At 39.2% G+C, this 15,239-nt stretch overlaps 1 protein-coding gene across 1 annotated transcript; it reads right to left on the reverse strand.

Annotated features, from left to right (window-relative positions):
- Positions 1–553: 553 nt before the first annotated feature.
- LOC149102431 (uncharacterized) lies at positions 554–10,422 on the reverse strand. Its single transcript, XM_089275550.1, has 13 exons — positions 9,846–10,422; positions 9,642–9,690; positions 8,820–9,316; positions 8,145–8,253; positions 7,618–7,731; positions 6,453–6,498; positions 4,883–5,865; positions 4,453–4,545; positions 3,882–3,974; positions 3,156–3,329; positions 2,760–2,857; positions 2,117–2,247; positions 554–1,635 (listed from the first exon to the last, which is right to left on the reverse strand). Exons 3-13 carry the CDS (start codon positions 9,284–9,286, stop codon positions 1,466–1,468), a joined length of 2,478 nt encoding a protein of 825 aa, XP_089131676.1. The 5' UTR covers positions 9,287–9,316; positions 9,642–9,690; positions 9,846–10,422; the 3' UTR covers positions 554–1,465.
- Positions 10,423–15,239: the final 4,817 nt, after the last annotated feature.

The following is a 15,239-nucleotide window of genomic DNA, read 5'->3' on the forward strand; positions in this document are numbered from 1 at the left end:
GTCTATTTAAATATCTGATTCTGGCGGCAAGCAGAATGTCGTTTAAAACTAAACAGGTACAGGCACGTTTTGTATTTTGACAATACCAAAGAAATATGAGCTTTCCCAAGTATTTTCAGAAGAAATCAACCCTCAATAATTCAGTCGATAAGGATGGGTTAACGTGGACTTTGAATTTCGAAATCGAAAGCGAAGTTAGCAAAATTGAAACCGTTTTTACCAACTAAGCAGCGTCTTTTGTATTGCAATGCGACAATCAAGTCAGTTTTTAACTATCTAAATACTGCGTGGCTAGCACGTTGTAGTAAAGGCAAGAGACAGAGATCTACAGAGGCTTCTTCATCTGCAGAAAAGGGCGGCTAAGATTATATTGGACGCGGGACTATTTTGTCCATCTGTTCCATTATTTGATAAGCTTACCTGGATTCCAGTCTATGAGGAAGCGAAAGTTTTTAAGTGTGTATTGGCATACGAAAGAATCAACAATGACGCTTCAGAGTTTTTAACTAGTAGCTTGGTTCTTAATAGTCATAGACATTTAAGGTCAACTAGGTATAGAAGTCTTAACTTTATTTGCCCTCGTTTTAAAAGAAAATTGGAAAGGTGGAAAGTCTTTTGCAGTTAACACATCTCAGTTGTGGAGCGCCTTACCTATTGACCTGAGAGAAAAACCATCGGTTCAATCTTTTAAACAAGCAATGCGGAAACGTTTTTTTCGGACAACCAATGGTTATTGTCGCAGTTTAATTTCTCTTAATCAGTTTTATTTACTGTTTAGTCTGTCTTATCATTTTGTCCTTTGTTTTATTGTATTTATTGTTTCTGATGCTTTGTATTTATGTTTGTTAGAGTTATTTAGTTTTTAGAGTTTTTTTCAATTAAGTATTATAAAATATTGCATTTTTAGATTTATCTAAGTGAGGGCCACAAGTTTGTTAATGGATGTCCACTATCATGTGTTAACCCTCGATAAATAAAGTAATGGCTATTTATCATGAATTGAAGTTTCTGATTTTGTTTCTGATCTGAAAAAAAGAAGTCATTCCCTACTAGTGCAATTTATTAAAAGGTTCTTCGCCTTCGCTACTTTGAAAATTACAACATTTACCATGTAAGGCCTATGCCTTACACCTTAGAACCTTATACCTTACCTTATAAGCAGTATGTAGGACACCTGTCATATATGAACTTAGTTAAATGACCTTGCTCTCCATGAGTTCTCGTATCTCAGTGGATAGAGCGCCCGCCCGGTGTTCGGGAGGTCATGGGTTCGATTCCTGTCGGGGACTCAGAATTTTTCTTTGTCCCACGCTCGTATCATGTTGATTAATTCACCTTCACAAGACCTATATAATACCTATATATCAGATAATTTTTCACATGAATATACACATGAAAATAACACGTCTTCTAGCTGTGTCGACACGAAAATTGTTCATGCACAATGAATCTGACACAAAGACGTCTAAAGTTTGGTGTCCTGAGGATATGAAGGCATTAAAACCACGGTAGTATTTAGGTTGACATCCTGGGAAACGTTTGGTGTTGCTGTGTCAATGGATGAAAACTTCGAAGTAACCTCATCGGGTGGAGATTTGTCTTCGTCTGCCTGAATTTCTGTGTTCTCATCTAGCGCTATAAAAGAAAGCATTAAGCAGAGACGGCGTCATCAACTAAAATTTCAGTGTTTCTGTACGTGAACATTTTTCAGTATCAGGAATGAGGGAAACTTAATTTGGAGAACCTAATGCCAGACCTGTAGATGTAACTTTGAAATCAATTTATTCAACAATAACTAGATTTGACATCAATTTCTACTCCAAATTTTTTCCATCTCTAACTTGAAATAAAGAGATCAAAGGCTTGAGATGCAGAGTAAGCAAAAGCAGAGACCCGTGAAGACGCTCCGATCCTTTAAAGAGGCTTTCCACTATAAACTAAAAACTTAAACTTGGGACAAAGAATCTACTTTGACTGACAAAGCATGATTTCAATTGGGAGTCTCTGTTCATTCTATACTATAAGGGTGACGAAAACGGAAAGTAATAATGACACCCAATGACACTAAAAGTTTCTTTCGTTAATGGACCAACTTATCCATACATACATCGCCCACCTTTCGCCTTACAGGCCAACACAGAAGGTTGCAAGCATAAAACAAGCAGAGATCCAACCAAACTTAATACCCCAGGCGCCATTACAAAGACGTGCTGTACGTAATTACTAATCGCCTCATCTGAGTTCGAGCTACGATAAGAGAGAAAACAAGTAAGTAAGTAAGCAAGATCCTTTATTTAAACATGATAAGATTAAATGCACTGCATGCTAGAGGGGTCGTTTGTAACCACCTAATACCTAATTAACCTACAAGTTAAAGTGGATAAAATTCGCATAATCAGACTTGAAAGAAAGTAAAATCAATACAATACATAATATACTTAAATAATTTAAAATTCAAAATCGGACATCTTCTTCGCTACCGACCATGCGGATAATCTGGTAAATCTGATTTCCCTAAATGTGGGATCAGATGTTAGGTTGCCATGAAAGAGAGCTTGGTAAACGATCAAGAATGAAGTTGCATAGTTTGATTTTTATCAACATTCTAACTTATTGTGCTATATTTCTAGTAATATTAAATATTTCTTCATTGTAGCCTCTTTTAGTAGATGGATGGACGGACGGACGGGTGGACGGATGGACGGATGGATGGATGGATGGATGGATTAGCTGGTGGGTGAGTGTATAGATGTACTTACTCGTTTTCCGGATAAAAGCTTTGTATGCCGATCACTATACCACCACTTGAGACCCTGGTCATTACAACTATAATGGAAAACACTAAACCACTGCTGTCCTGCAAAATAGATGGGCCACACAGTCTTCATTGATTGATTGCATTGTCACTTATGTCATCGATTAGCCATCGAGGAATGAAAACTACCTCTTCAAGGTACCAGCTAGATGCCAATTATATCTTACTCATGCAAACTCTTGTTCAAAGGCCAACAAAGGTTACTGATTAAGAACTAAACACAAGAAGCGCAGTTGGACGTAATAAAACAAAACAGTTTCTTACTAAAACTTGACATTACGTATGCTACGGAACAAACCTGTTTAAAATTAAACTTACAGTATTTCCCCAAATCACAAACCTTATTGTCTCCTATCAGTTCAGTGACAAAAGCCGTTGACATGACGTACATAACGGACATTCCAAATCCTATTATTATGACGGGTGCATAGGTCGCTTGCCTGGTGGAGGGAGTTTGAAAATAACTCCAAACGACACCACCCACCACAAAGGAAGCTGCCAGTAAGTAACTCCACTGCAAGAGCAAATCAATGAAGAGTTGAGAAAAAACAATACGTTTGATACCTATGTGGGAAAGGATGATTTCAATTCATAATTTTTCCTCAGTGTCTTTGGGTGTTTTTGTTTCATTCCTCATTTATTATTAAGTTGTTGTTTTTTTCTTTAGGTATGGGCTGTTCTCCAGATGCCAGTGGTGGAACTGGCAAATGACACAGTCCGACAATTGAACTGAGTAACAATGTCCTGAAATCCTCGATGAAAAGTGACCTAACTTGTGATTAATTACGTAAGGCTGTTCTTAGCCTCTCCACGGTTTGAGCCTTGTGAGCTTCAAATGAAAACGAAAGTTTCGTATGCTCTACCTCCACACCCCTTCCCCAAACACCTTACTGAATGAAATGAAATGGGTAAAACACTATGGAGTAACTGACATGTGATGAACAATCATTCCAGCCAAGTGTAGCAATATATCAATCTCCATGCCAGACGCCAGATGTTTCAGACACCCTCCTGGCTTGTGAGATAAACGCATGAATTTTAATAGATATTTACGTCATGTCATTACCTTGCTTCCAATCTTCTTGTTGAGTTTTTCGCAAAGGATGCTCGAGAAAGATGCACTTATCAAAAGAACCAATGAAAAATAGGCAATGGCTTCCTAGACGACAAAGGGCACAATAAAACAAATCGGTGATGTTCATCAGAATGAAAAAAATATTTCCAGCTTGTTCTTAACGTACGGGAATATAAACGAAGGAGCTATGTTTATTGAATCGATATCTGCATGTACTAAATTTCAGAAACGTATTGAGTTGGATTGCTCTTCCCTGATTGCTCAGATTTATTTTATTGTTCGAAAAAGACAATATATTTGTATATGGTAAAATGTACTCATTAACTAACTGTGATGTGTATTTCAGTTGTTAACATTGAAAGAAAGAAGAGGAAAAAACGGATTGAAAATTCAAGAAAGCGAAAAAGCTTAACGCTGTGATATAAATTGAGAAAAATGTATTCCTAAAAATCATCTAAGAAAATGGATTGTTGTTGCTGGTAACCCCTTCCAGCATTTTGCTTTAGACGAATTATGTACCTTCAAAACGATACTTAGGAAAATAAACCGATACAATATTTACCTTTGCAAATTGTAATCTTTCTGTAAGAAACAGTGGTAAATATGTGAAAACTGTGTTTCTTACAAGGCCTGCACCTGTGAAGATAATCGCTACCTGGAAACAATATCAATAAATATATTCTTAGACATGACATTTCTAAAACAAAAGCTCTTTGGTGAAAACATCATTCTCCGATTTGTCAAGCTTGTCTTTAATGTTTAAAAAACACAATTTTAAGCAAGTGTAATACCGGGTCAGTATAAAAGGATTGGACAGATAAAATCGGACGCTGACTTTCAATTTATAATATAAACTACTTAAATGATTAGGCGTGCGGTTTTATTTGCTATCTAAATAATATTGTAATGTTCGAGTACTTTGTATTTCTGCATCGTAGTATTATTTGGGAAGATTTAAACGGGTTTGTTTAAAAGATGCAATATATACAAACCTTATACAAGTTTGGATCTCCCAGCCAGTGTTTGATTGTGCTAGGACGTCTTTTCATAACTGGATTAATATTTGATGAAACAGGAAGACCAAGCACTTTCTTTTTATCTTCTGAAGCTGAAGGATTACAGCCATCCTCAACAGACTCCGTTTTTTTATATTCTTCCTGACTTCTTTCCGTGATGGTTGGCAGCTTCTCATCGGACGTATCCAGTTTGAAATCGCTTGCCCCATCCTCGTTCAGTAATGACACGAGAGGCAATTCCGACAAACTGAAAGTCACTGACTTTTTTTGTCTTCGTTGAACTGAAGTATCGTTGGAGCATTCTTCCTCTATTTCGTCGCTTCTTTCATCTTCAAAACCAAAGTTGGGTAAACCAAGTTGTCCATCAATTGTACTCGACACGATTCCGTTTTTTCGGGGTCTACATTTGGCTTGAACCGATGTAGGCTTGTCTTCTTGATCGATTTCTATTTCTCTTTTAACTGAATCCACTGTAGTGTTGTTGCCCCAGTTGTCTTCTCTTTGCATGTCCTGTAGTCCTTCTTGCCTCCAGCTTTCGCCAGTTGCATGTTCTTCATTTGCAATGTTGACTCTAACGTGGTCTTCGATGCTCTCAGTTGACAAATCTTGTTGGCTGTGGTCTGGTCTAGATAGGAGTCCATCAATAACACGTACTAACAAGCTTTTTTTGCGATCACGGTCTAACTTCTGTAGTCCTAGAACCATTTGTTTTCTTGCATCACCCTGAGGATCTTCCTGAGATGTTTTTTGAATCTCAGTTTGTGATGGACTTTGATCAATCTCGTCTTCATCGTCATAGAATAGAACTTCAACAAAATTCTGCAGTAAACTTCTTTTCCTCAGGCGAGTTTCAAGATCCACTGTGTCTGGATGTCCTTTTTCCCGCTGGTCTGAGTTTTCATTCGACGATGTCACAAACATGTCAACAATTGAATGAACCAGACTGGCCTTCCGTGAGTCTTATATCAAAAGAAAAAAAAAGAAAGTGGCAAATCAACAATATAAACAGCTGTGTCGCTGTTTACATTAACATATTGTTCGCTAGTCCAAAAATCAAGAGTAAAGAAAATGCGTAAGGAGGAGGATGATCTTTTTTTGCCGCCAATCAGATAATAAACGAGGATGAAGTGGTACATGTGTGTCACTCCTTCATTCAGTTCTTCGTAGAAACTCGCATACGTATAATTGCAAAAAAGTGAAAAGAAGCAGAAAATGTTCTAGTTTGGATAGGGCAATAGACTTTTTTTAACGATAAGTCGGCCATTTTGAATTGCATCGTTTCAAAAAGCTATTATGGTCTATTACAAGATGCTTAGGAGGTAAATACATGCTACTTTGCACCCTAAGCATCCCATGATAGCTATATGAAACAATACAACTCAAAATGGCCCCCGTATCTGTAAAAGGTCTATTTGGCTCGTCACGTTAAAAACCTCAAGAGCCAACAATTTCCCCAAACAAAGTTTGGGCGAAAACATTATTACAAACATTTATTGAACGCTTGAAATCCATGCTGACATTTTACTACCATTATTTTTAGACTTACTTTGATTTTCCGTTTCAAAGGCTAACATGAATAATCCGCCAATATTCTAAATGAGATTAAATTAATGTTGTTAAAATGCGTTGAACTCAGGGTCTCAACACAGGACCCCAAATTATTGTAAAACTGATGCGCATCCTAACTATAGTGCAGATAGCCGAGAAAGGACAGCAATAATGTTTTGAACGTCATGGCATAGCAGTGTGTAATGTGCATGTAAAGGTAACAAAGAGTCTGTATCGCCTCGGGCCAAGCCTGTCAAAACGCCTGGATGGGATGCTAGTCCATCGCAGTGCTACCCCCAGTATTAAATTCGTCGCACCCATTTTTACACCCGGGTGGAGAAAGGCACTGAGAGAGTAAAGAGTCCTCCCCAACACAATGTCACCGCGGCCGGCCAGGGATAGAACCCGCACAGTTCGATTTGGATTCGAACGCGATCAGCATTAGGCCACTGCGACCCCTACAATGTACCTGTGCTTTATTTTATTTGCATACATGTGAATAAAGGGTGGCAGAGGACAAACTTCAAGGTACTCAAGCTAAAACTAAGTAGACTTTTTAAGGTACTCGTTTCGAACCTTAATTAACGTTGCACTTTACAGCTATAAGTTTTGAGGGCTGTAACATGAACTTATTTGTGTAACTCTCTTTTTTCCTACAGTGAAATACATATAAAATGCTCTCAAGTTCCAGTTTCGCTCAGCTTGCAAGTGCTCTAACGTACTGTCTGAAAAAAGAACGAAATCCCTAGTCTAGCTACAAGATTGACCAGGGAATACTGAACTATGATGACAGCGAGATCAACATTCTAATTAAAACCGTGATCAGTTTCTCGTTGATAACTGCTTACAGTTGACTTACAACATCTTAAAAAAATTTTAAAAGAAATCAAAAACAAGAAAAATTCTTGACTTATAAAAGTAATTGGCTTCTATCGAAACAGTTATCCTCTGTCGAAGGGCAAGAGGAATTCTTTATTGATTGTCAACTAGAAGTCGATGTAACGTAAACTAAACGCCGCACCGAGTTTCTACAAGCTGCTCCGACAAAGGGCTATAGCTAGCGCTTAAAACTTTGGCGCACCTTTTTCAAATTTGGTGCGACGGTTAATTTACCTCGATTAACTTTAAGGCGAAGATCACTAACTTAGCCTGTCTTTACACACCATGTCAATATATGCACTCCGTTTTCTTTCGCGTGTCTTGCGAGGTTCTTTAGTCCCAATGTAGAAAATGTTTGCGAAAAGGATTCCTGTTCCAGTTGCAATCCAAGAGAGATACTGTAAGATAGAGAGAAGATGCAAAGAGCGACATATTCAGACGGCCAAATAGGTAACCACGACTACCATTAAGGAGCTATACGTTAAGCTTAGAACTACAAGAAGACTATTCATAGTTGACATAGTCGTTCTTTTCCCAACGCTTTCAGTTGTGATGCTGTAGTGCTGACGGGACCTTAACTGGCAAACGTAGATTCAGAGCACTTCAGTTAAAACACTGAAAAAGAAAGTGCTCCATAACTGTATTCAGCTGAACCTTCACAGTTTTGAGGAGTTGGTAGAGTTATACCCTCGAGGTGAAGCCTACATCTAGACTCTTACCATTCTGTCTGCTCTAGACTCTCTGCGTCCTTGTTAGCGCTAAACATGGACGTTTTTTTAAATTAAAAAAATCAACTAATTAGTTTACTAACCGCAAAATCTGATAGGTGTATAGGCCCCAGACTATCTCCACTGTCTTGTCCAAGAAGAGCCCATGCGATGACGTAAACATAAACACCACTCGCGAAGGTAAACATTGTACTAGTTATTAGAGCAAACGAAAAAGGACTGATTACACATCAAGAGCGATACATTGTCTGTACAATAGTAAGTGCATGTGCGACAGTAAGTCGTCGACGTGCAGAAAATTAGTTTGCTACAATCGTTAACAATTAGATTCTGTACTCGAAATTTCAATCACGCGTGGAAATCGAGAGCGAATAATCGAATTGTTTTAATATAAATCTACTAATCGCTCAAAACTCAACTAGTAAGTTACCTAGATCCTCTTCACAAACGATTCGAAAACGCAAAGGAGAGGTCACCATTTTGTTAACAACCGCACACTTCTAGATCACTCACAATCTACAACAGAATAGATAGTGAGTGGCGTGACCAGTAAGAGAACGGTATTCGCGATAGAACGCTTACTTGAATTGACCGTGTCTGAGGGGATGGCACGTTTAGTTAACTTGAATACAGACCAACCGCTTTAATACGGAGGGGATCTGGATTCCAGACAGAGAGACAGAGAGATTCAAATGCCACGTTCATTAATGCAGCATAGCTACTACGTAAATATAAAACCAAAGTTATTTGGCACAAACCTTAAGGCAACAACGGCCGTAAATTCCGAGACTTTTTCAGCGACATCGGTGACAAATGCCAAATAATTTATTGCCACCATGTTAAAGGACATCTTAACCAACGCCGAAAGGAAACCAAAGTAGACAAGTGGAAGCCAGCTTTGATCTCTTCCATCACACAAAAAGCACTTGTTGAACAAAAGAGGGACGCATATTGCCATTAAAAATGTTGCAAGGAGATGCCAAGATTTTCGTCTCCCGATTTTGTTCGACAAGACAGGAACATTGACATTGTCGCCAAGGTACCCAGATATCAGAGACATAGCAGCGTCTGAAAGTTCTCCAATGAGAACTATCAGCCCTGCTTGTGAAGCTGAAAGTTCCAGTACTTTCATGTAGAATAGGATTGCGAATGAGAATAGAAGTTGTGTATAGGTGTCATTGAACACATTTCCAACTGCACACGATAGCCGTTCCCCTGCCCTCATTACTCCAGATTGTTTGTTGCTTGTTCTTCTCTGAAAACATAAGGGTGCAATTAGCCGGGACTACACCTATAAACGTTTTGTAAACAGTTTGAACTCCGGCAAGGCTATTCTATGATCTGGCTTCAAATTTGATTACGTCTGTACTGAAAGTACTTTGAATTACAGCTGTTAAGACTGATACTTTGATGATATTCACAATTCTCGGCGTCTTTACTTCTTTTAGTCCTTCTGTAACTAGTTCCTCCACACGTCACTGGACAAGACGGCGTGATCACGGCCACCAGTTCGCTCAACATGATTGTGAAAAACGGAAGTTTGAATGACAATTGTTCTTTATCTATTTTAAAATACTCGCCTGCAGGTCTACCTGAGAAACCACCACAGCACATTTATTTTATGTCGTTCTGTGTAATTAAAAACAATACTGGGCAGTTAGCAAGGACTACAGCCACAAACATTTTATATACATTTTAAACTCTGACAAAAAGCACAATAGAAGAACAGATTAAAATGAGGTAAGTAGCGCACGCTGAACGAAATTATCTCTATATGTACTTACAAGATTAGGACAATTAAACTAGAAGTGATCGCACCATCCATCCAAGTAAAGCTAATCTCTAATCTGGTTTTAAATATGATTACGAATGTACCGAACTTTCTTTGAATTAAAGATATAAGCACTGGTACTTTAGTGATATTTACGATTCTCCGCGTCTTTCTTTGAGTTCTTGTATAACCGGCTTCTCCACACGTCACTAGACAAGACTACGTGACCACTGACGGTGACGAGTTCGGTCATGAGTGCGATTGTTAAAAAGGGAGGTTTCAATGAATGACAATTGTTATTTATCTATTTTACAATACTGAGCTTTAAGTTCATCTAAGAAGCACCAGCCACAGGAATCAGAAATTTGCCAAAGACACGTTCACACCGACTGGAAAACTCGCAACAGTTGTGAATGTGCACTCAGTTATAGCACGATAAATTCGCTTGCGCCAAGATAAATAAATGTCCGCCTTAGTCGGCTGAGAGCAACACGGCACTCAAACAGACGAACGAAAATAGACAAAAGGTGCTCAAAAATAGATTTCGTTCCTAAGTACACTATATCTGACACAAAAGAGAGGAAGAAGCACTCAGGCATACAATACAATATTCGATACCACCCATAAACGTAATGATCTCTGGATTAAATGAAGCGATGTCTGGTACCGCCCAAAAACGTGATGATCAAGAAGGAGGGAAGAAGAAGCAGCCACTGAAGTATATCTTTCTTATTTGTTCGTCACATACTTCTCAAACTTCAAAGCAAAGATTCCTGTTGCTCTAAGATTCACATTTAACGCATTCATTAAATTTTCATTGTATACATAGTCATTAAATAAAGCGGGGAAGATTTAAGGCTGAAGTCAAGAAGAGCGGCATGCACTTGTATCGAATGTTCGTGCCAGAGAAAAGTGGGATTGGACAAATTAAACGTATATTTTTTCGCAATGAGAAAAAGTTAAAATTTGCTCTGTTGGATCCTTAAACGCTTGACAAACTTGAAATGTCCATATGTCCATCTTTGAAATAATCACGACATTACGCTCTATTTCATTAAATGATGAAAAATGCGCAAAATTGTTCAGTGAGACCGCGTAACATCGATAGAAAGGTCCATCATGCGTAATTATCCTGCGAGGAATACGTAATGAAAAGAGTCAAACAGTAAATTCTTTTTTTTTTTTTTTGATCAGCCAATAATCAGGCCAATAATTGAGGATCAATAAAAAAAACTAACCGTTACAATGTGTTCTTTATTCACCTGATTTTCCTCGATACGGTAGCCACACGATTTAAGCTCCCAAATTTTTGTTATAGCTGGTAGGCAACTACCTTCTTTATAAGAACAGAAATGAGAGAGCAAGCTTCAAAGAAACTGAACATATTTGTATTTCCAGTATCTCCGCTCTTCCAACGTACTTACGCACGTACGTACAGGTTTGTGACATTACAGTGTAACATACATAGAAGTTTTCCAAGAATGCATTACAAAATCTGGTTCTGCGGCAAGGTAGAACACCATTTAAAACCAGGTAGGGGTACTTTTTGTACCTTGACGATGAGAAAGTAAAATAAGTCCCAAGTATCGTCATAAGAAATCAATCCTCAGTAGTGCAGTCGATAAGGACGGATTTGGATATAAACATAACACATTTAAGTCATGTAGTAAATTATGCACAATGAATACGACACATAGACGTCTAAAGTTTGGTATCCTGAGGAAAAGAATGCATCAAAACCATAGTGGTAGTATTTTGGTTGACTTCTTGGGAAACGTTTGGTGTTGCTGTATGATTGGACGAAGACTGCGGAGTAACCTCATCAGATACAGATTTGTCTTCGCCTGCCTGAATTTCCGTGTTCTCGTTTAGTGCTATAAAAGCAAACAATAAGCAGAGACGGCGTTATCACACAGTAAAAGTTCAGAGGTTTTTAAATGAGTGAACAATTAATACTAATTGTTAGTAGCAGCAAGAAAGGGAGCTTATTTTGGTGACAGAATTTGAGACCTGTACAAGTAATTTCTACAGGTGAAATCAATTTATCCAACACTAACTAAATTTGACATCAATTTCTACCCAAATCTTTGCCAACACTAACTTCAAATACAATGAGGCTGGAAATGTAGAGACTGTCCTCCACTCAGCACTTAGGCGCTATTCCATTTCCAAAAACTGCGAAGAGGTTTCGATCGAATTTAATTCATGTACGAGGCATAATTTCGATTGGGAGTTTATTTATCTAATCATTCTACACTAGAATGGTGAGGTAAATGGTAGCTTAAGGTAGTTAAAGTGTGACTGAGCCGAATGGTCCACCATGAGGTCGCTCATCTCAGGATTTCCGTAACATGTAGCGGCTACACATATTGCTACACTCCTCTCTGGATGGAATGCTAATCCGTCCCAGAGTTAGCCCCAGTAACTGGCACCCATTTACTCGGGTGGAGAGGGGCATGGTCAAAGCAGTGTCTTGCCCAAGAACACAACACAATGACCACGGCCGGCTTCGAACACTGAACACTCGATTTAGAGCACAAGGCACGAGACATCAGGCCGCCGCACCTCCCCCATACTAGAATATGGACTCTTTTATTTGTGGGTAGCTGACCTTGCTATTTTTATTCTGATTTGTAAGTAATATTAGACTGCAATTTTCTTTCTTTTATAGACCAACCTTTAGTCTTACAAGCCAACACTGAAGGTTTTAAGGACAAAACCAGCAAGGATCCAACCAGCGTTAATATCCCAGGTGCCATTACAAACACGTGTTGCACCCTTCCCCCTTCTCCTTCTCCTTTGTTTTACTTTTCGGTCGCGATAGACTGACAAATTCCTCGCAAGCGTGTGGCACGAGGAGCTAGGAAACTATGAAGTCCTGAAGCTCTGCTATATCTAAATATATCCAGCTAGCTTTTTGCTGTGTAATGGAAAAGCTGTTAATCTTCAACATATGTGAAATTTAAAGTAGAGTAATAATGTGTAGCTCATGTAAAAGAAGCATCCGTCGGAACACAACTTGGTCAGCGATATATATAAGCTTACAGCGGAACATACCTAAATTCGACACTGTCTTACTTCACTCAAACTGGAGCAGCTTACGACGAAAATTCTTAAGCAAAATTCCAACAGACGTAAACGCGCTGAGTTGTGGGCCAAAAACATGAAAAATTTCGGGAATTCGGACGCCATTTCCCCCGCGCGACATCCGCAAAAATCCTCGCAGCATGTACGCGCGTGTGCCGCAGGTGATGGCGCAATTTGTTCTAAAAATAGAAAAATTGTCCCATATCATGGAGACAACCCCAATACTTGAAATAGCGCGCGCTTACGGTCGCCGTCCCCGATTATGGCTCCTGGTTGTACATAATTACTAATCGCCTCATTTGAGTTCGAGCTACGATAGGAGAGAGAGAGAAAAAAAGGTGGGTTACCATGCAAGAAAGCCTGGTCAACGATCAATTACGAAGCTAGGTAGTTTATAACAACTCTCACCCCCCGCACCACGATACTACCGGCACGGCGGAAAAACCGCTGCTCATGCGCAGTAGATTTCGGTTCGTCTTCCCGCCTTTCCATTTTCAAAATGGCGGACGACGAATCAAAAACGAACACGTCATTGTCATGGCTTTTGGCAACATCTTGCTCGTTCAAGGCAGTTACAAACAACTCGGCTACTTTGGGCAATGATCCGTGCTGATGTGTTGACTGTGATCGAGAGGATCGAAACGGTGTTGTCAGTTTTCTCAGGCGATAAAGACAGCTCTTCCGAAAGGAAACTTTCAACTTTTCCAAATTCACCCGAGGTACCGTTTTTCCTTTTCTTAAGGTCGTGTCAAGTTCTTTAAGGTTTTGAACCGCAATTTCTTGTAGCTTGTTTAATTTTACGGAACATATAAAATATGACTTTTTTTTCGTGCTGATGAAAATTTTTAAATGCTATTTGTTCATGAACTTTTGTATCGTTGCCTGAAGAAAGAAAAGTGGAGGACGAATTCGTAAGTAGTACACACTAATGCCTAATTTTGTTGTGTTTTTCACTTGTGTGCTATTCATTCGTGCTTTGTTTTGCCGCATCAGTGGATGCCATGTACTGCCATGACCTGAAAACTTGTAGTAAGCTTATAGAGGTTTAGTATGGCATTGTAGAAAGTTATATTGTATATGTAACACAGCTTGAAGGATAAAATGAATTGCTCTTCCTTTGTTAGCCTGTGTTTGATATTATGGCTTATGCTACTTCGCACTTACTACGATTCTTGTTCCTTGGCTACGCAGCTTTCCCCGCAGCTGCGGGCTTCGTTATTGCCAACATTTCTCCATTGTGTTAACGAAAAAAGCAATCCGCCAAAAGGGGTTCTTGTTCCACTTTATACTGGGGGAACATTCGTTTATGTGAAGGCTTGTAGTTACATCGAAATTCAGTCAGTGTAAAACGCAGACTGTGCACTGGAGACTGCAGAGTGAGGGGGAAATACATACTGCAGACATTATTGTAACTGAATCGTGTTTTATCGAGAGCTAACCGTAAACAGGTTAACTGGAGAAAATGTTCACGCTAACCCTGGGGCGGATACAGAGCAGGGGTTTCGAGATACGAACTGCCAAAAGGCGGTCCCCTGTAGGGGGACCAGTGGCTTTCATGCTGGAAATTTTTGAAATTGTGGTCCTTGACTTGGAAATAGGATTTCTGTTATTCTGAGGCCAAGTTAGCATGTTATGTTTTATTTCTTTTTTTTTAATCTAGGGGGTTCGACCGAACCAGCCAAAGCCCCCTAGATCCTTCCCAGCTAACCTGAGTGATATTCAGTCTAACCCTAGAACTATTTAGGCTAAACTCTCACTTCTTTTAGCTTGATTAAGGTTGGTCTGTTTACTGTTAACAGACAATAAGACTTAAAAAGTCTATAGTCTGCATTTCAACACCTGACCTGCAGTCCAAAGTCTGCATCTTACACTGACCACATTGGAAAGCATGCCTTTTTGCAAAAAGCACCATTGCGAGAAAACACATGAAAACTGCACCATCCCTCCTCTCCCAATAGTAAGTTTAAGTCTTGTTCCAAGCAAATACCATATGACATCTCTCCTAGATACTTTTAAGGAGAAGGTTCAGTAGCCTACACTGCAACAAAATTCTACTGTTTCAAATAATTATTATTGTGTTCCAGATAAATTCCATACCCTTGCAGACCCTGCCACCAAATTTTGTTTACTCTCTCCCCCAACTTCCAACCATCTTAAGGGGTCACCACCTTATTGTGGAGGGATGGTTTTTGTATCTAAGACCCTATGAGCTATGTCAGCTGGAGTCTTGTACTTCTGGTAGGTTGAAGGATAGGGACCAGACAAATTGTGATCACCTGGCTTTCTAGGTTGGGTGTTTGGCTGAGGGCTGATAACCCAC

The sequence above is a fragment of the Orbicella faveolata genome, unplaced genomic scaffold (genome assembly GCF_042242905.1).
Source record: "Orbicella faveolata isolate gen_17 unplaced genomic scaffold, um_ofav_v1 contig_36, whole genome shotgun sequence".
In the NCBI taxonomy this organism is placed as follows: domain Eukaryota; kingdom Metazoa; phylum Cnidaria; class Anthozoa; order Scleractinia; family Merulinidae; genus Orbicella; species Orbicella faveolata.

Bases quoted from the DNA above. Each gene is read 5' to 3' on its own strand.
- LOC149102431 (XM_089275550.1), bottom strand. From the start codon at position 9,286: ATGAGGGCAGGGGAACGGCTATCGTGTGCAGTTGGAAATGTGTTCAAT. The intron at 3,975-4,452 runs GTAAATATTGTA...TTTGTCGTCTAG, and splicing joins AAAGATTACAATTTGCAAAG to GAAGCCATTGCCTATTTTTC. The intron at 2,858-3,155 runs GTTTGTGATTTG...TCTATTTTGCAG, and splicing joins AACTGATAGGAGACAATAAG to GACAGCAGTGGTTTAGTGTT.